This window comes from Anastrepha obliqua, chromosome 2, assembly GCF_027943255.1.
Source record: "Anastrepha obliqua isolate idAnaObli1 chromosome 2, idAnaObli1_1.0, whole genome shotgun sequence".
Classification (NCBI taxonomy): Eukaryota; Metazoa; Arthropoda; class Insecta; order Diptera; family Tephritidae; genus Anastrepha; species Anastrepha obliqua.
The window spans coordinates 71,649,103-71,667,622 of record NC_072893.1 but is presented as its reverse complement, the minus strand read 5'-3'; the positions used below and the strand labels follow the sequence as shown (position 1 = coordinate 71,667,622).

The 18,520-nt window shown below is 37.7% G+C and overlaps 1 protein-coding gene across 1 annotated transcript in view; it reads left to right on the top strand.

Annotated features, from left to right (window-relative positions):
* Positions 1-18,520, top strand: part of LOC129239463 (protein lozenge) — a 68,829-nt gene that overhangs the window by 36,538 nt on the left and 13,771 nt on the right. The window contains exon 5 of the mRNA XM_054874965.1: positions 6,770-7,003. Within this exon, the coding sequence (XP_054730940.1) occupies positions 6,770-7,003 (234 nt within the window). The remainder of the gene's footprint in view (positions 1-6,769; positions 7,004-18,520) is intronic.

Below are 18,520 nucleotides of genomic sequence, written 5' to 3'. Positions count from 1 at the left end.
TGACAATTTGACCAATAATATTAAAGGTGTTGTTGTATTTCAAAATATGCTCTACGATGACCAATGCACTTTTATATTACTTTGAACTAATTTTTGAAGCTCTTTGTGCAGTCACGTTTTCAGAACGTTCCGTAAGTTATGTGGGATCCAAACCGAACAAACCTTTTTTACCATAAGGTGGTTCTACAAATCTTATTGGTGCACGTCATGCTAATGCCCAAGGATGCCTCAATCTGACAGTATGTGACACGAAGATCTTGTTCAATCAATTCGCGCACAGAACCGACATTTTTTGGCACAACAACTGATTTTGGAAGACCTTCGTCAGCGAGCGAACTGCGAACAAGAGAAAAATCTTTGTACCAGATTTTTACGATAGAATGATTTTAGTTCATCATTGCATTCTTGTCTCGTTAGTTCACGTCGAAAATTGTGAAAAATAATCACTCGAAAATATTCGTGATTTAATATCTTTTTTTTTGTCGAGATGTTTTTTAAAGCCACTGTTAGCAGCACTGTATGGGTCTCACATCAAAACGTTCAGAGTGCGTCATGATAAAACTTGAAGATCTTTCTAGTGGAAACGTCAGACGACGCCTGATAACACTAGAAGTACCCACAGCCTGAAATATAAATAGCGATCCCCGCAACAAGTGCTCCACATTTTTTATATGGAAGAAAATACCCAAAACCGTCCACAAAAAAAAAAAACATTCTCAAAAATCAACGCATTTTTGAGCTCCTTCAAACTTATATTTTATTACGAGTGTATCGAAATACAATGGGCTATAAAATGAATACTGAATTCTTATTAAAAAGTTTAAATTTTAATGAAAATTTATGAATGTTTTTAGTTCTCAACTTAGATCTACATGGTTTTTGTAGAAGAATGAACTATATTTTCTTAAAACCTTTCAAAATGAAATAACACAGAAATAAATTGGCGAAACTTGCCAATAAGTATCCGTGCTATAGATATTGAACATATTTTCTGATACTGCCTTTATACATACATATGTATGTACATCTCCTTCATCGTATTTTTCGAAACTGTCATACAAAAATTTGTTGCGAAATACTTGTATATCGGCATAGGTTATTGTTGCCTACTTTCATGTTCTAATTTTCATTGCTTCTTTTTCGCATTTTTTAGCAACTTCGTAGAAGATTAGGATGCGTATTTTGCAAATAAATAATTTGCCTCGAAAGTTTACGAAGCACGGGAACAAATCTTAATACGAGTAGTTGTTTTTCGAGGTATGAAAAGTTTCGTTGTTTGTTGAGCCTTCGAAACATTTTTGCATTTAAGGGAATCCTCTATTAATAAAAAAAGTATTCAATGAGTAAATTTTCTCCAGAAGTGGCCCAATACACCGACTTTCATGATCATATGATCTCACGGCCGTGAATTTTTCATTGTGGAACTATGTGAAATCATTTTGGAATAACATCAAGACGCACGCCACAAACAGGAGGAGGAGCTCGGCCAAACGCCAAAAAAGGGTGCATGTGCCAATTATATATATATATATATATATATGTGAAATCAGTTGTCTATGTCGGCAAACCCACAACTATGATAGTCCTTAATATTGGTAAGGTTAAATGGCTGGCCTTGCGAGTGACGCACTTAGACAAAAATATAAAATCTGTCCGTTGTGAAACCATACAGGGGGAGGGGAGGAGAAAAGGAGAGGGGGAGGAACGGAAAAAGGGCATGGATTACGAGATGATTCGATTTACGTTTGTATTAACCGTTTCAAATTACTGACGAATTTCACCAGATGTGTGATATTTAAATCAGCAATGCTTAGACCTTAGCCCGACGAGAACAGGCCAGCTGAGAAGAAGGTGCTGAGATGGTTCCACCTCGACCTCAAGACAGCTTCTACCGAATGGGCTTGAAGCAATCCTAAGCCTCACCGAATGGAAACCTAACGGACAGTGTCCGGAGGGGATACCCACCAAATTCGGTAGCTGTGGCTTTGTTAGCCTTAGACGTTCTATCGAGCGCTCCCGATCTACCCACGGCCCGAAGGATCTCGCGACTTTACACGTTTGCGCACTAGCTCAGCCCTCGCTGAGTTGACGCAAGGCCCATCTTTCCAGTAGTAGACTACAGATTTTTAAGGGAACTCCAATACTCCCATATTGCGATGAAGCCGTCTCAAGCGTCCCCTGTCTAGGCAGGTCATCGACCCAGCAGTTTCCCTCTATGCCGCTGTGACCGAGAACCAAAATGAGAATAATATCGAATTATTCCTATGCAATCGAGAGGGAAATCAGGCATTCGCCGACTAATTTGGAACGCACATACACTGAGCCAAAGGCCCAAATTGCCGCTTGGCTGTCGGAGTAGATATTTATCTCCTTTACTGTCATTACAGAAGCGAGCAACCATCCACTGTTTTCTTAATTGCTGCTACTTTCGCTTGGAAAACTCAACAGTGATCCGGAAGCCTAAATTTGAGCTTGATGGAGCGCTCCTCACAGAATACTCCCCCACCAACTCTTCCATCCAACTTCGAGCCATCCGTAAACATGTTTGCCATGCCCTGTTGCAGCCCGCCCACTCTTCCCTCGAAGGAATATGAATGGCAAAATTTTCGGTCGGACTTAGCGAGGCTGTACAATGATCCAGCACCATGGGGATGAACTCGAAGTTGTTAAGAATTCTAGAGTTTCCGAAGCTGAAGTCTAGCTTATGGTCCGAATACTTCAATCTGATTGCGGTTTTTCCTGCAATGTCCACGGGTGGCACATTCAGCATATCGTTGAACGCTAGAGTAGGAGTGGGTCGAAGCGCCCCACTGATTCCAATGAGGGCAGACCTTTGAAGCCCCTCCAGCTTCTTAACTGATGTCATACTTTCCAGCGAGTTCCACCAGACAAGAACTTTGTACAGCAGTCCTGAGTATTGAGTATTCTTCAATGTTGGGCAAATTAATTAGGTTTCAGTTATTTGTATGATACAATACATATTATACATATTCCATGTAAACATACATTTAGCTCTATTAAGTAATTAGAACATATAATTTTTTCTTGCATCCCCTTAAAAGGGAAATATCAAAGGAAAAAATTACCGCACATTACCGCAAAAAATCGCATTTTCGCCACTTGAACGCATCAATTCAGGTACTTTTATGAAAAACAATTACTATTTATGTATGTATGTACATAATATTAGCCGAGATAGCAACGATTATGCGTATCCAGCTGTGTCAGGCGCTGGCACCTTATTATTGATTGTTTCAAAACATTTGGCATGCAAACCATGTGGTCACACACAATTTTTTCTTTGCACCTACAAATTGCCATACTCCATAGTGGCGATACTTTGAGAAAATGGCAATGCAGGAAAAGGAAAAATGCGGAAAACCGCACAAAACAAGGGCATAATTACCATTTACGCAAGCAGGAATTACAAAACAATAAACAAAAAAAGTCACTACACAAAAAGGATCATTTTCGCTTTGCCATTTTCAATGGAACACTTATTGCTTTTTTAATCCCTTAAATGGCCCTACAAACATATGCACTACATATACCTACATATATGTATATGCACTCATATTACAAGTAAGTCGAGCGGAATACGTCAAAATATTTCAATATTAGATTGACTGGATAATGGGCTTACAATACACGCCGTGACCATATGCATGAACTAATTTTTTAGGATAAAGGTACATATATATGCGAGTATGTATGTATGTATGTATGTATACCTATAAGAGAGTTGAGCCGATGAGATATGTATGCTTATTTTATACATTAAACAGAAGTAACGGATATGTATGCGTATACACATAATACACACATAGGTACCATAGGTACTTTGTATACGGCATACAGCAACAGGAGTTTACTATATGTATATGGCGCTGACTTGGGTCAGTATGTCAGAAAAAATTTTACTTGAGATCATTGCATTCTTTACACAAAGTGAAACAGCGCAGTTGGGAGCAAGAGTTGGTATTTTAGCAACATAAACTTCTGATGTGAAAGTTAATTTGTTTTTGTTCTACTAAGAATATATTATGTGAAACATTTGAAAGTTTTCGTAGGGTGATGATGCACTGATTGCACTGGCGAATAAAAGCAGGGCGATATATACTTATACTATATGTAGACATAAGTACATATATATATTTAATATATATACAAGGAGAAGTCGAAAATAAGGAAGACTGGCATCATCGATGACGCCATCGTTTTCATGAGTTAATGCATTGAAAGTTACATCCCTAGCTGACTTCCAGTGAAAGCTTGGTGACATTCGGTTCAGTGGAAGCGAAGTTATTGCGTCTAAAGTGTCAGTATATTTGTGTCATCGGTACAAAACTGAGTTTCGAACAAAGAAAAAAAACGTTTACCGAAACATTTGAATTGATGAAAAAAGTTGATGGCGATGATTGTCTATCTCGTACCAGAGTTCATGAGTGGCTTACACGTTTCAGAGATGGTTATGAGGACATAAATGACAATGAACAAAATCAGTAAGCACCGAAAACTCCATCGAAATTTTTTCTAAATGAAATCATCGTTAAAATTCATGGAATCGGAGTTAAATATCTCCAAAACATCGATTTGTCGGATTTTAACTGATCATTTGGACAAGTTAACTGAGGACCAAAAATTGTTCAGAATTCAACATTCGAAAGACCTCATTAAAGAGACGAGAAAGGACGAGAACTTCCTTTACAACATTGTAGCTGATAATGAAAAGTAATGTTTCTAACATGAACCTGAAACTAAGCGTCAAAGTGCCAAATGGAAGGCATCAGACGAGCCACCACCCAAAAAATTGCTATTGGAGAAGTCAAAAATCAAGTCGATGCTCGTTTAGTTTTACGATTCCAAGGGAATTGTCCACAAGAAGTTCGTGCCAATGGGCCAAACCGGCAATGCACTTTTTTATCTTGGCGTTTTGAAGGGCTTGTTGCTTGTTGTTCGTCGAATTCGCCCTGAATACCGCGAGGCAGGAAGCTGGCGCTTGAGTGACTGAGTTTTTGACTAGAAATCGCATTTTAACCATCAATAGCTCAGTGTATTCACCTGATATGGCTCTCTGTGATTTCTACCTATTCGGAAAATTGCATATGGCCATGAAAGAAAAACGTTTTGAGCCCATAGAGGTCATCCAAAAGGCTTGTGTCGACATCCTGAAGGACATTCCGGTGAATGACCTGAAGCACTCTTTCGAAAAGCTTTTAGATCGCCCATAACAGTGTATAGGGGCTAAGAATAAATAAACGAAGAAACGAAGTTATCAGAACAAAGCTCCTGCCGTTTCTATTTTAGCTCAGTCTTCTTTATTTTGGTTTTCCCTTGTACGTATTGAAAGTACTTTCGATTTGATAACAATTCCCAAAGTAGGCGCGAATTTGTATGTGCTAAAACTCTTCTGCAAAAATTGCTTAAAAACTACAAAGAAATTGGTACCAAAATATCTGTGAAGATGCTTTTCTTAAATTGTCATGAAATTCTAGTATAGAATTGCTGATCGTTGTTGCGTGACTCAGTTAGGTGAAGTGAAAACAGCTTTCGCCTGATTTCAAAACTTCCAAACAGTTTTCGGACTATTCTTCAGTTCCTGGGCAAAGATAACCCGTGATACATACGTGGAAAACCATTCGGAAATTTTTACTTCACCTAAATAAAGGATTTTTCACAAGTGACGACTAGATGGCAGTAGTGAATAATTCCTAAACGATACCTGTTTTTTGCGTCATCTTTGGCATTCGTCAAGTAAACAGATGTACAATTTTACACGACAGAACAGCTCGTTAGAATTGAAAGAAACTTATTGTAAAATTCGATCGTGATTTTTTTTTGTGGAAATAATCGTCTGAAAAGGTTGGTGAAGAAATTTCAAGAAACTGGTTCTGTCGAGGATGGACGGTATAGATGGCGGAATAAGAACTGAACGTTCTATTGAGAATATTGTTGTAGTGCTGTCTTGCGCAAGCGTTATTAAACAACTAAAACCCAACAACATCGATGTCTCGACGTTCTCAACACTGCAACCGCAATTCACCAACAAACCGATTGTTTGACACTTCATTGGTTCACATTATATGATTGACGTACGACGTCATTTCGAAAAAAAACTTCTCATAGGATGATTAATTTTGTGCCATATTGTACGTATAGCACCGGAAATCACACATAGATAAATTTTTGAATTCTATTTTGACCTTTCGATGTTTCATCACATTTTGCTTTTTACGAAAATGTTTTCAAATGACTGCATGCATGATTTTGCGCAAAAGGCAATTTTGTTTTTTTTGGTGAGGCGTTCAGAAACTGCCAGAGCTTGAATTAAAATTTGTTTATTAATTTCCAAAAGTAAACTTAAATTCCGGTTTCAATGGTATCTAAAATAATAAGTACATATATAATTTAGGTAAAATAAAATCACTTTCATATTTCGCACAATCTAATGGCAGTCTGTTTTTGCATAACCTGGTGTAGAACTTATTTATATTTTTTCCTCATACCTACGCTTACGCATTTTTATGAAGATAAAAAATGTTGATTCTATCATTTCGATTTTAGCCCGTTTAACGAAAATTATAATTTTTTCAACTTCATGACATATTTTCAATTTTCCCATATTCAAGTGTCCACTGGACGGCATGACATTTTGTGCTTACATATACAATTTCATTTCCGTTGCATGAATTTCTATGTTCCCATTTAAAATATTTTACTATAATAATTTAGTCTAATTTTCATTTTCAAACATTTGTTTTGCTTACAGGTCCACCTGGCAGTCATCCGATTCGCGCATTAACCCTTGGCCAAACATTTTTTGAGTCCTCATCTTACCCCACTCATTTGCGAGATTTTGCCGACGTGCGCCGCTCCATACGCCAGCCACCAACGGTGTCTTCTACTGGTACCGCCTTGCCGCAATTAGCCAATCACTCATCGCCCAATAGTAGTCGTACAATTAATGCAGATGTATATAAACCAAACGCGCCAGAGATATCAGGTACGTACTCATGCTACTATTTAGATTAAGGCAAACTCATCAGAAACCGACTAAACATTTATAACAACAAGTCTGCGTGTGCATACGTGGGTACATGCATATAGACCCATTTATTATATAAAAAGAAAACATTTAATTACAATTTATCTTCTTCTTTTAACTACTTATAACATTAGTGCAGTTATTTCATGTCTTCTCTTAATCAAGTTTATTGTCTAACAAAAAAAAAAATACCTTTGAATCAAATAATGTAGTTTTACCCTTTCGAATTTCTAATGGGAGTTTTATGAAGTGCACATTAATTGTTCTAAGTGAACTGCCCAACAAGTGAGTGGCTTTCATATGAAATCTGTGGTTTTATTGCATCGAATGTCCCGTTTGAGTCAGTTCAGATTTATTTATAGCACGTGCTGGAACTTCTTTATTATTATTCATCGCTTTGTGCGGGCTTAGAAGAAGAAGGAAATATTAACAGCATCTTATTATAATATGTTTAATGCATAAGGCTAGTAACTTGAATTTGACTTGCCGGGAAATGTTGCTAGCAACATTGGTTGTCAAATGAGAAGAAACGCAAATTTATGAGCATCGTCCTAGAAGCAATTCGACAAGTGTTTTTAAAGAAATTAATACGCAAACATACCTATGTACAAATATACTGTCACAACAAAATATAAAGAAGATTTCCTTACATTCTTTGCGAATATGTTAAAAATGCCATATCTTCGGAGTATTCGAACTCCAGGCACTTCACTCGTAACGAAATATCACTTTTCGCTCAATTTTAAATGACATGTGTATTTAAAATAGGTGTGAAAAAATGTTGCTGGAGGGTTGCTCGGTGTTTTCATAGCGTGAACTGAGTACTACTTTGCCGCAAGGATGATAGAATACAAGGCTGCGCCTTCCAAATTCACTGTGTCGTCAGACTGAATAAATAAACAAACAAAAGGAAGAAGAATTACTTATTTGTGAAAAGGAAGAGTATGGAAAAGCAATAGGAACTACCAAATACAAGATCAATCCCGCAACAGTCGGTTCTACATAACCGGAATGACCCGGATTTATATCCTGCCAAGGACATGCATTTTTCGACTCTCTGCGAAAAGAACAAATAAAATAATAAATAGATTAATTAAAATACGGCTGCCGTAGCCAAATGGGTTCCTACCATTAGGAATTCGGAGATTTTAAGTTCAAATCTCTAAAAAGTAGAAAAAGCTGTTTTCAAATAGTGCTTGCCCCTCGAACCCTCGAGTGTATTTCTACCATGAAAAAGCTCCTCATAAAAAAAATATCTGCCGTTTGAAGCCGGCTTAAAACTGTAGGCCCCTCCATTTGTGGAACAACATCAAGACGCACGCCAAATATATATAAGAGGAGGAGCCTGGCCAAAAATCCAAAAAGGGTGTAAGCGCGAATTGTACATACGAATATATCGTCCCCTTAGTATAAGGGGGCGTCCATAAATTACGTGAGATGTTTAAGGGGGGAGGGGGTCGAGTCAAATCTCATCTAATCTTACGGAGGAGAGAGGGGGGTCTCGGCAAATATCACGCAATTTTTTTTCTGATTAAAAGAGAAAAAAATTATACTATTTTGGTCCATTATCCAGATTGTACATGCTTAAGATTTAATCTTAAGCGTAATCGTAGTATGATTAAGATCATTCACTAATTCGTTTGAAAGAAAATAATTTCATTCATACTTCAACGTTATACATTACTACTGTCAAACCACCATATTTGTTTTATACCAAACTAGCGAAAACCCGCCCGTTCCGCTGGTCGTCTTTAAAAAATCTGCATATGATTCTTCACGACCGTTTTCTGCCACCTCCATACCCTATCACTCAGGTTGATGGACGTTTGACAATTCCGGACTTTAAAGAACATGACGGAAAGTCATTTGCTTCATTTCTAATACGCCTACCGATTCAACCGCTGAATGCCTTCATCAGCACGCCTTATGATCTCTATTGCCCAAGTATACGTGATGATTTAGAGAAAAGATGCTGCAGTACATACGGTATTTACTTCGCATCTATCACAAGAGCTGCAGAGCACAGGCGAGCAGCTCACATTGCACCAGCTAAGCAAGCGTGTATGTTCCGCAAAGTGCGACCCTCACGGATTGTCACAAGACGAGCTAATGAGTTACTGTGCGCAAGCGTCAACGGCTTAGAATGGCTAGATCAGAACGAAGTTGAAGGAGTAGATGATTTTACTGAAAATCATAGGGACATGTTGGTCCCAATAGTCTCTCTGGAAACCGCGCATGATTCTCCATGGACTGAATTAGAGTAAATATTCTTTTTTTAATCGCAGTAGTTACGATTTAAGTCTTATATTGATAACTTTTTATTACATTTATAACTCTCAGCAATATTGATTACTAGTCTTAACTAGTCGTAAATAAAAGCACGAAGCAAATTTTTTTTTTTCTTTTTACAATAACAATCCAACGCGTTTACATAAGAAACCCACATTTTGAAAAATCTCACGTGAGATTGGGGGATGGGGGAGGGGGTTGAATAAAATCTCACGACATCTCACCAGGGGGGGAGGGAGGTACAGAAAATTTAAAAAACACCTCACGTAATTTATGGACGCCCCCTAGCAATAGCCTATGTGCTCATAGGCTATTAATTTTTTTATTGAATTTTTGGATTATCCATCGTCGATTTTATATGTGGTCAAAATTTTGTCAAATTCTAGTTCCACAAAGTTGGTCAAAACGTCAGTCAAAAAATAATAAATATTTACAGACATAACGAGATTTGAGTGAGAGCTACTTTCGACAAAAATTTTGAAATTCATTTTCTCAAAACATCAAAAAATTTATAGGCTATTTTAATACTAAGGGGGCGATATATAGGGGTCACACAATTTATTCGTCCACTCACAGTTTATAAACAGATAGACCTGATACTTAGCACGATTTATACAAAAGACAAAAGTTTAATATATTCGTAAAAAATAAAAATTTGATTCAATATTTAAGGAACAAAGGCTTCCAAATCCATTTCTGGAATTAGAGAACTTAAGGCAATAACGAAATAATGCACAATTTTATGCAAAAATATTATTCGCACATAGCCATATAAAGAATATTTTATTAAAAAATAATAGAAAAAATGGGTATTCAGTACTTTGTTGGGTCGCCTTTAGCTTTAACAACTGCCTCCAAACGTCGATGCATACTTGTTACCAATACCTTGGTTTCATTAGCTGCAATTTTCTCCCACTCAACACTTAAAGCTGTATTTAATGACGCCTTTGATGTTATTTTGTGCGTTCTGATTCCCCTTCCCAAGAGCTCCCAGGCATGCTCAATGAGTTCAGATTCTGTGATTGAATTGGAGTTTTAAGCTGCTTACAGTGGTAAATAAACCATTTTTGCACGGGATAAGCTGAGTGTTTTGGGTCATTGTCTTGTTGAAACAAGAATCCTTTAGCATCCAGTCCAAAGTTTAACGGCACTATCATGGAAAGTATTCTTCAAATTTAATAAATAAATATGTTTGTCCATTTTATCATCAATAAAACCGATTTTTCCTACTCCAGATGCAGCTGTGCACCCCCAAACCACCGCATTTCCTCCTCCATGCATAGCGGTATGAATACGATTTTTTCATTCAGTATTGTATTTTCATTTTGCCAAACTTTTGGAGAGTCAACTGATCCGCAAACATTAAATTTCGACTCATCACTGAATATGGCGTTTTTCCAAAAAGAATCTGGCTCATTTATATAGCATTTGGCGAACTCCCATCTCATCTTTTTGTTAATATCTAAAATGTAGGGCTTGCGGCGTGCGACTCTGCTATGATAACCAGCGTTAAGCAGACAATTACGGACTGTTTGTGGGCTTACTTCTTTATGCAAAGACTCTAAAATATTTCGGTTTGGTATCGTGGAGGCTATTTTTGGGTTTTGTGCGACTGATGCTACTACGTTGCGTTCCTCACGTGAAGTCAATATTTTTCGCCTTCCAGCTTGGTGGTGATCAGCTTCCAATTTACAAGTATTATCGTAATTAGCAATAACACTTTGCACCGTATAATGCGGTTTGCCAATTTTTTTACCGATTTCGCGCAGAGACTAGTTTTCCAAGTACAATTTAATAATAATTTTACGCATTTCTAATGCTAAATCCGCGGTTCGTCCCAGTTTGTCACTTCCAACCGAGGTAATACGCGCAACTGAAACTGAAACGGCGTTAAAAACTAAGAAAAAGCAATCTTATTTCGTTTTCAGCAATATTAGAAAAAAAACATAAACGATTTTTACTGTTACTTTTGCAGCAATCATATCATTTATAAATTTATTTATAAATAAAGCAAGATGTGGTTATATTAAATTCTTCAAAACAAATATTTTCAGTTTGTGGATTTTTTTCTTCTTTCAAAAAATTGCTTTTTTTAAGACATTATTTTCACCTTACAGATTTTTGAGAACATTTTTCTAGTAGTTTTTGCCAGGGTTGGTTATCTAACTTAATTATTTATAATTACAAAAAAAAAAACGATAAAATACTTTGAATGTAACAAATTTTGCAGGCAAAGCTAATAAATCGTTTTTAATTTGAGCAAATATTTTTTTATTAAGGCTCAACAAAAATAGTTTTTAATTTTCATATTAACATTTTTTTTGCGCTGTAGAGAGCACAGCTGATGTTAACCTTTTAGGTATAACGCAATTTTTTTATAACCAAAACTCATAAATTTGTCATAAATGCTAATGATACAAATTACACAACGGTGCGAATTCACAAATGTACATCCGTATGTTTGCTTCATGGTCCGGAAATGCCACTTTAGTAGGGCGTAGTCAAAGTTTCCTTCCAGTACGCGGCGGCATACTGAACTTACAAAAGTGGCGCTTAAGCTGTTAATTTATTGAAACCAAAGAGACAAATATGAATGAAAAACAGGAATTGGATTTAAAAATATTTAATTAGTATGAGCCAAAAAAACTGGTCTACAATTCCAAGAAATTAGCCTGTGGTAGTATGAAGAACGCGCTGAGGCATACATACCTACGCTGTTATATTATTAAACACGGAGATGAATGCAAATGTCAAATACATACATATGTATTTCATTCACACGTACATTCACAGTTAGTTGATTGTTACTCCAGTTATATTTTTTTAGAGCAATATTTTTCTTTCATATGGAAGGAGAAAGAATTTAATAGTGCAGAGAGAGACAATGTATAGTTTGTTTTGTAGTGTGCAAAGCCACAAATCAATCCAAATGCGGTTGGGCAGATGTTGGATGGAGAAAAATCAAAAACGAAAATAATTTTTCTTTGATGTAATTTTTAAGCATTTAAGAATATGTACATATGTATGTATGTACCCATGTGCTCACATATTACAGTCACTTTGACTTTTTACAATATTTGCAATATTTTGATGCCAATATTTTTTCGTTAACAACAAACATTTTTTTCGTTAACAACAAACATTTTTTTCGTATAACGAAATCCTTCGTACAATAAAATCCTTCGTCGTTGGAGTAACTACGTTTGTGATGATTCCAGAGGGATGTTCCCTCCTTTTCTTTTGGATTTTTCCCTCAACCCCGGGACCGCTTCCGCATTGCTTCGAGCTAAAGGTGAAGGACACATTCATTTACTCATCCTGCTTCCAGGGTCACCTGTTTTGAAAAACCTATGCTCAGTGCTCTTCAGCATAAGTTTCCAATTCACGCCTCTATTTGCGGATAATTTCCTCGACGAAATTTGTGGATGCATTCCATTTTTCTTCGCCTATCATCATTTGCTCGATTATATCTCCAGGTGTACATACACCAATAGTTTGTCGCAGAGCTGATCTCTTTGTGTTCCAGAGAAGGTGCATTTGAAGAAGGTGAGCTTCGCATCATCGTATTCAGTATCTCATTTTTTTTTCAAAAGTTCCTTTGGCCTTAGGCTTAGTTGTCGTTGTAGCTTTTATTTTCGCTATATACTTTTCTTAAACAAATTCGTACCTACCTTGTATGCTAGATGTATTAACCCATATCTAGTCATATTAATAAATTTTGCACCACACTGTTCCCATTGTTCCCATTGTTAGTTTTCCGTAGCTGTCAAAGTCACCAATGCAATGCAGCTATCAAAATATTCAGTAAGATTTGCCAATTTATCACGCCAAACATGAGGAATTAAATTAATTAAAAAATGATTATCGAAATTTCAGCTCACTTGTTAGTGCGTAACGTAAATTTCGTCGTGTCAACACAAATCCACAAGTGTGCGACCAAGCTAATAAATCATTATTTTGAGGCTTCATTTAATCAGATTCAATAATATTTAAATAAATAAATCATTCGAATTGTATACCGTAGCTTACGCAGGTTTCGGAAGAACTGACCTCCAAGAAATATTCTTGTATGATATTTAACAGTGTCATTTGCATAGGAAAGGATGGAATTTGCCATTTCTTTGTCTATATAATTCTGGCAGAAATAATTTGGTTCTTGCTTAAAAAGCGAGCTGATGTGAGTCTATACTCCACCTTTGGAATCGAGCAATCAATCTAAATAAGAGTTAGCGATCGCTCATTTTTTATTCATAAAGCTGCAATTAGTGGTGCCGTAGCTATAAGGCCATAGCCGTAACCATAACAATAGCTGCAACATTACAGCGTCTGTCGATTAGTCATGCCGTAATCATAAACAGTTGATATTGAAGTAGAATTAATGACAGCATTTGCATTTTGTCATAAAAATACGGATAATTTTCCACCAGATCAATTCATTTTTCGTCCGTTTATTTGTAATACTCAAATTTTTTAACGCAAATATCAAAACAAATGTAAAGTATTTCATAACTGCTTACGGTTACGGGGAAAAATAAAATTTAATAGATACGAACTGTAAGTTCGTGTTCTTCGTTTATGGAGTGTGGACCAAAGTGAATCCTATGAGACATCTCGGCCAATCGTAGCTAGAAGAAAGTCACATACGCTCAGTCCAAAACAGCTCTATCTAAGGTTCATTAAGGAAACTGGGTCTGGATGAGGAACTGTGATGAGTAGAGGGCACAAAAGACCATGAGGTCGAAGTGCAAACCTCAAATCAAATCTAATCTAATCTACGTGAATCCTATGCACTGTAGATGCCCAGACTAGGCCATTTGCAGTTAATCGCAATATTTCCTTCGCTTTGTGATGTGTAATGAAACAAGTCTGCCTTTAATTATCGGAAAAAATACGTCATCCCTGGGTCACTTGCTCGTTGCTTTCAAGGCGTACTTCGCATGTATAGAGTATCTACTTTTGTAATGGCTTTACGACTTTTTTCAACTTAATGGCGTTTGCCGAAAGCACATTCCTCGTCACGTCTGACGGCTCCTTTATTTCGTCTTCTCTGTAGTCATTGATGAAAATTCTGCATACACATAATATTTCACTTCTTGCTTCACTTTATTTTGCCATAATCCACACATCAAATGTCCAAATTGTCCAAATGCCTACTCCTGTGTTCCTTTGTCTGACCTCTGCACACTCGTACTTCTTAATCAAACGGAAGCGTTTTACATTTGTATTTTTTTAACCGCCTTTCAATTGCGACAGCAAATATCCGACAATTTTAAATGTAATTTGCCTACTCCTTTGCACTGCAAATATGCTGCAACATACACACATACATATGCACTTACTTTTATATGCATATAACTGAATTGCAGCACAGGAAGAGGTGATCAAAAGGAACGCTACGAAATGAAATCTTTTGGCCCACAAAAGGCAATGAGCCAAATGCACTACAGGCACTATGGCCAAAAAGACAGTGAAAGGCATGAAGGCATATCGTATGAGCCGATGAATCGACGAATTTTTGCGGTAAGCCATTGTTGGTAACCGCAGATGTGGCCGCCGCCGCCACCACCGTTACCACTGCCGTCGTATGAACCATGAACCACAAATGCAGAGGCAACTTCCGCTCCAATCGCAGCCATTTTCCATAGCCGTTGGCGGATTCCACCACTGTTGCCCCAGAATGTCAAGTCAAAGTGCCCGTATGAATGTTTGTATACCTCTTGGTTGGGATTTTTAATATTGGCAAACATTGATATTGTTATTGTTGGCTAGTTGGTTGGTGTAAACTGCAACTTTGTTCATGTAATTGCAAAAATTCTCGCATATAACGAAGTGAAAATTGTCAGTTAATGATGTGCAGCGATGGGGAGAAGAATAATAAAGGTTGGCTTGGGTTTGGCAACCAACCGAAGAAGGATGGAAGAGTAGACGCGTAAAACTGGCTGTAAGTGCGACTGAAATAGCGTTGATGTATTGTCTACATGTTAAGGCCTGTGACGAAAAGTGCTAAAAGGCCAAGACCATTTCGCCAAGCCAAAATGCTCTCTCTGGCATTTGAGGCTCATTGATAACAGTACGCTCAGGCAATCTGTTTATCTGCTTGTTCGAGTAGTGTGAGAACTTTAGTTGGTTTTTTGCAAATGATCGCTGTGACTTCGCGCTATGCACTCAGCCAATCATTTCGCCGTTCATCCATTCAGCTTCTGTGCTCTTGAGAATATTGGTTGGTAAGTAAGCAAATGCCTGGGTAATGTGTTTGAAGTAATATTAAGACGCCTTATTTTTTAGTGAAGTAGCAGATAATTTGCGGTACACATGATAAATTATCGATTTCCGGTTTAATATTTAATCCATTCTAAGGTGAGTGGAAATTAACGAAATAAAAGTTAACAGTATTATTCGCATGCCTTCAATTTTTGTAAATAAATTACATTCAACACGCTTAGTTTTCTTTGTTCATGGCATTGATGGGTGCTAATAAGATTTAGGTGAATTTAAATACTCTTCGGGTTGTCGAAATGGTATTAAACTTCTCAAATGGCTACTGAATCCGAGACAACACTGTATTCTTCTTTGGTATTTAGACTTACGTTGCATTAATGTCGACGCTGCTGTCCGTTTTATTTGTGTCTTGATGTTGTTCTATAAATGAAGGTAATCTGTTTTCAACCCGCAGATGATTTTCATAAGCATATTTTCCATGGCAGAAAGTAATACGATTTTAAAAAGGATTTGCTTTCATTTAATATTTGATATCTGTAGAGGAATAAACGAGAGGCGGAAATACGTGAGTGTGGGAAGTTTGAGATACTAGCCAATAGGAAAAACGCACGAAAATTCCGACAGAAAGTTCGGCGGCTTTCAGAAGGTTTCAAGACCGGGGCTTTTTCCTGTAAGAACAAAGACAGCGATCTAGTGCCTGACATCCAGAGTAATCTTAAATTATGGAGGGAACACTTCTTGAACCTGTTAAACAGTGATGGCTGCGTATGTCACAGAGAATGTGAAGATCCCGAGAACCCAATCGTTGACGACGAGACTGCCGTTCCGCTACCCACCAAGACAAGGTGAGAATAGCAATAACGCGGCTAACAAAGCCCCGGGAGCCGATGGACTGCCGGCTGAGCTATTCAAACTTGCGGCGAGGAGCTGGTAAGGTGCATGCATCAAAGGTAACTCTGCAATCTGTGCCAATTTCTATGGGATTAGTCTTCTAAATATAGCGTATAAGGTCCTAGCAAGCGTATTGTGTGAAGTATTGCAGCCTATTATCAACCAACTGATTGGACCTTATCAGTGTGGCTTGAAATCTGGAAAATCTACCATCGAGAAAGGAGAATCGACACACATCATTTTTTTGTCGATTTTGAAGCTGCATTCGACAGTACGTAAATGAGTTACCTATATGCCGCTATGTCTGAATTTGGTATCCCCGCAAAACTAATGCGGCAATGCAAGAAATACCATTGCTCAATACCAGCAGCGCCATCAGAATTGGGAAGGACCTCTCCGAGCCGTTTGATACCTAATGAGATTTTAGACAGGCTGTGTCGATGTCATGTGTCTTCTTTAACCTGATGTTGGAGAGCATCGTACGAGCCGCAGAACTTAATCGCTCAGTCACAATTTTTTTATAAGAGCGTACAATTGTTGGCGTATGCCGATGATATTGACATCATCGGTATTAACAACCGCGCTATTAGTTCTTCCTTCTCCAAACTGGATAAAGAGGCAAAGTGAATAGGTCTGGTGGTGAACGAGAACAAAACGAAATTCCTCCTGTCTTCAAACAAACAGTTGGCGCACTCGCGTATCGACACCCACGTCACTGTTGACAGTTATAATTTCGAGGTTGTAAAAGAACCAGCACTAACACCGATAACAATGTCCGCCTAGAAATCCAATGAAGAATCTCTCTTGCCAACAAGTGCTACTTTGGACTAAGTAGGCAATTGAGCAGTAAAGTCTTCTCTCGACGAACAAAACTAACACTACAAGGATCTCATCATGACCTTCCTAACGTATGGCGCAGAAGCGTGGACGATGACAACATCCGATGAAGCGACGCTTGGAGTGTTTGAGAGAAAGATTCTGCGTAAGATCTTTGGACCTTTGCACGTTGACAACGGCGAATATTGCAGGCGATGGAATGATGAGCTGTAAGAGCTTTACGACGACATAGAAATAGCGCAGCGAATAAAGATCCAGCGGCTACGTTGGCTAGGTCATGTCGACTGAATGGTTACAAATGCTCCGACTCTGAACGTATTCGACGCCATATCAGCTGGTGGTAGCAGAGGAAGAGAATGGCTTCTCTGCGTTGGAAAGATCAGGTGGAGAGACTTGACTTCACTTGGTGTTTCCAACTGACGGCGGTTAGCACGAGAAAGAAACGACTAGCGCGCTTTGTTAAACTCGGCCAACATCTCACCTGGCTGTGTCAGTCATCGATAGTAAAATAAAGTGAAAAGTGGAATGAACTCGCATTATCTTTACTAGCAGACCACTTTACCTTTAAAGAACGTTTCAAAATATTTATTTATTTATTCGTTTACAGAGGTTCCTACATACTACAAAAATTCAACTTAAAGTTAAATACATTTTAATTAAAATTTGTAACTACGGAGTAAGTGTTGCATAGTCGGATGCATCTAAATATCGGCGCATTACATGCGTAATTAGATTTACATATGTATGTACGCGACCGTAAAAATTCTGGCCTGCCTCAATTCACATTTAGGATAATAGAGGTTTAGCAAATCATAAATTTCACTACAGTCCACTAAATCATTTGGGACATAGGTATAATGGGTTATCTAAGAAGAGGTGTTATTTTGATATTCAAAGAAAAATGCTATTTTTAAATATAAATGATCGGGTGTTTATTTCATTATAAGGGGGAAGGTATGCCGTTAATAGTGGAAAATAACATCAGGCAAATGACCACCACGACCACGCTTACAGGACAATATTTTTTTCATGAGGTTTTCCATAACCGAATTGCAAAGAGGCCCTATGTCCTCTTTAACCTCACGAATTCCATCTTTGAGGTCTTGAATCGACCCTGGGCTGTTGGCGTAGACCTTCTCTTTCCTCAAAGAAAAAAGTCGCAAGGTGTTAAATCACAAGATCTCGGTTGCCAATTGTGATCACCACTTCGAGATCAATGGTTTCGTTGCTTGTGTAGCA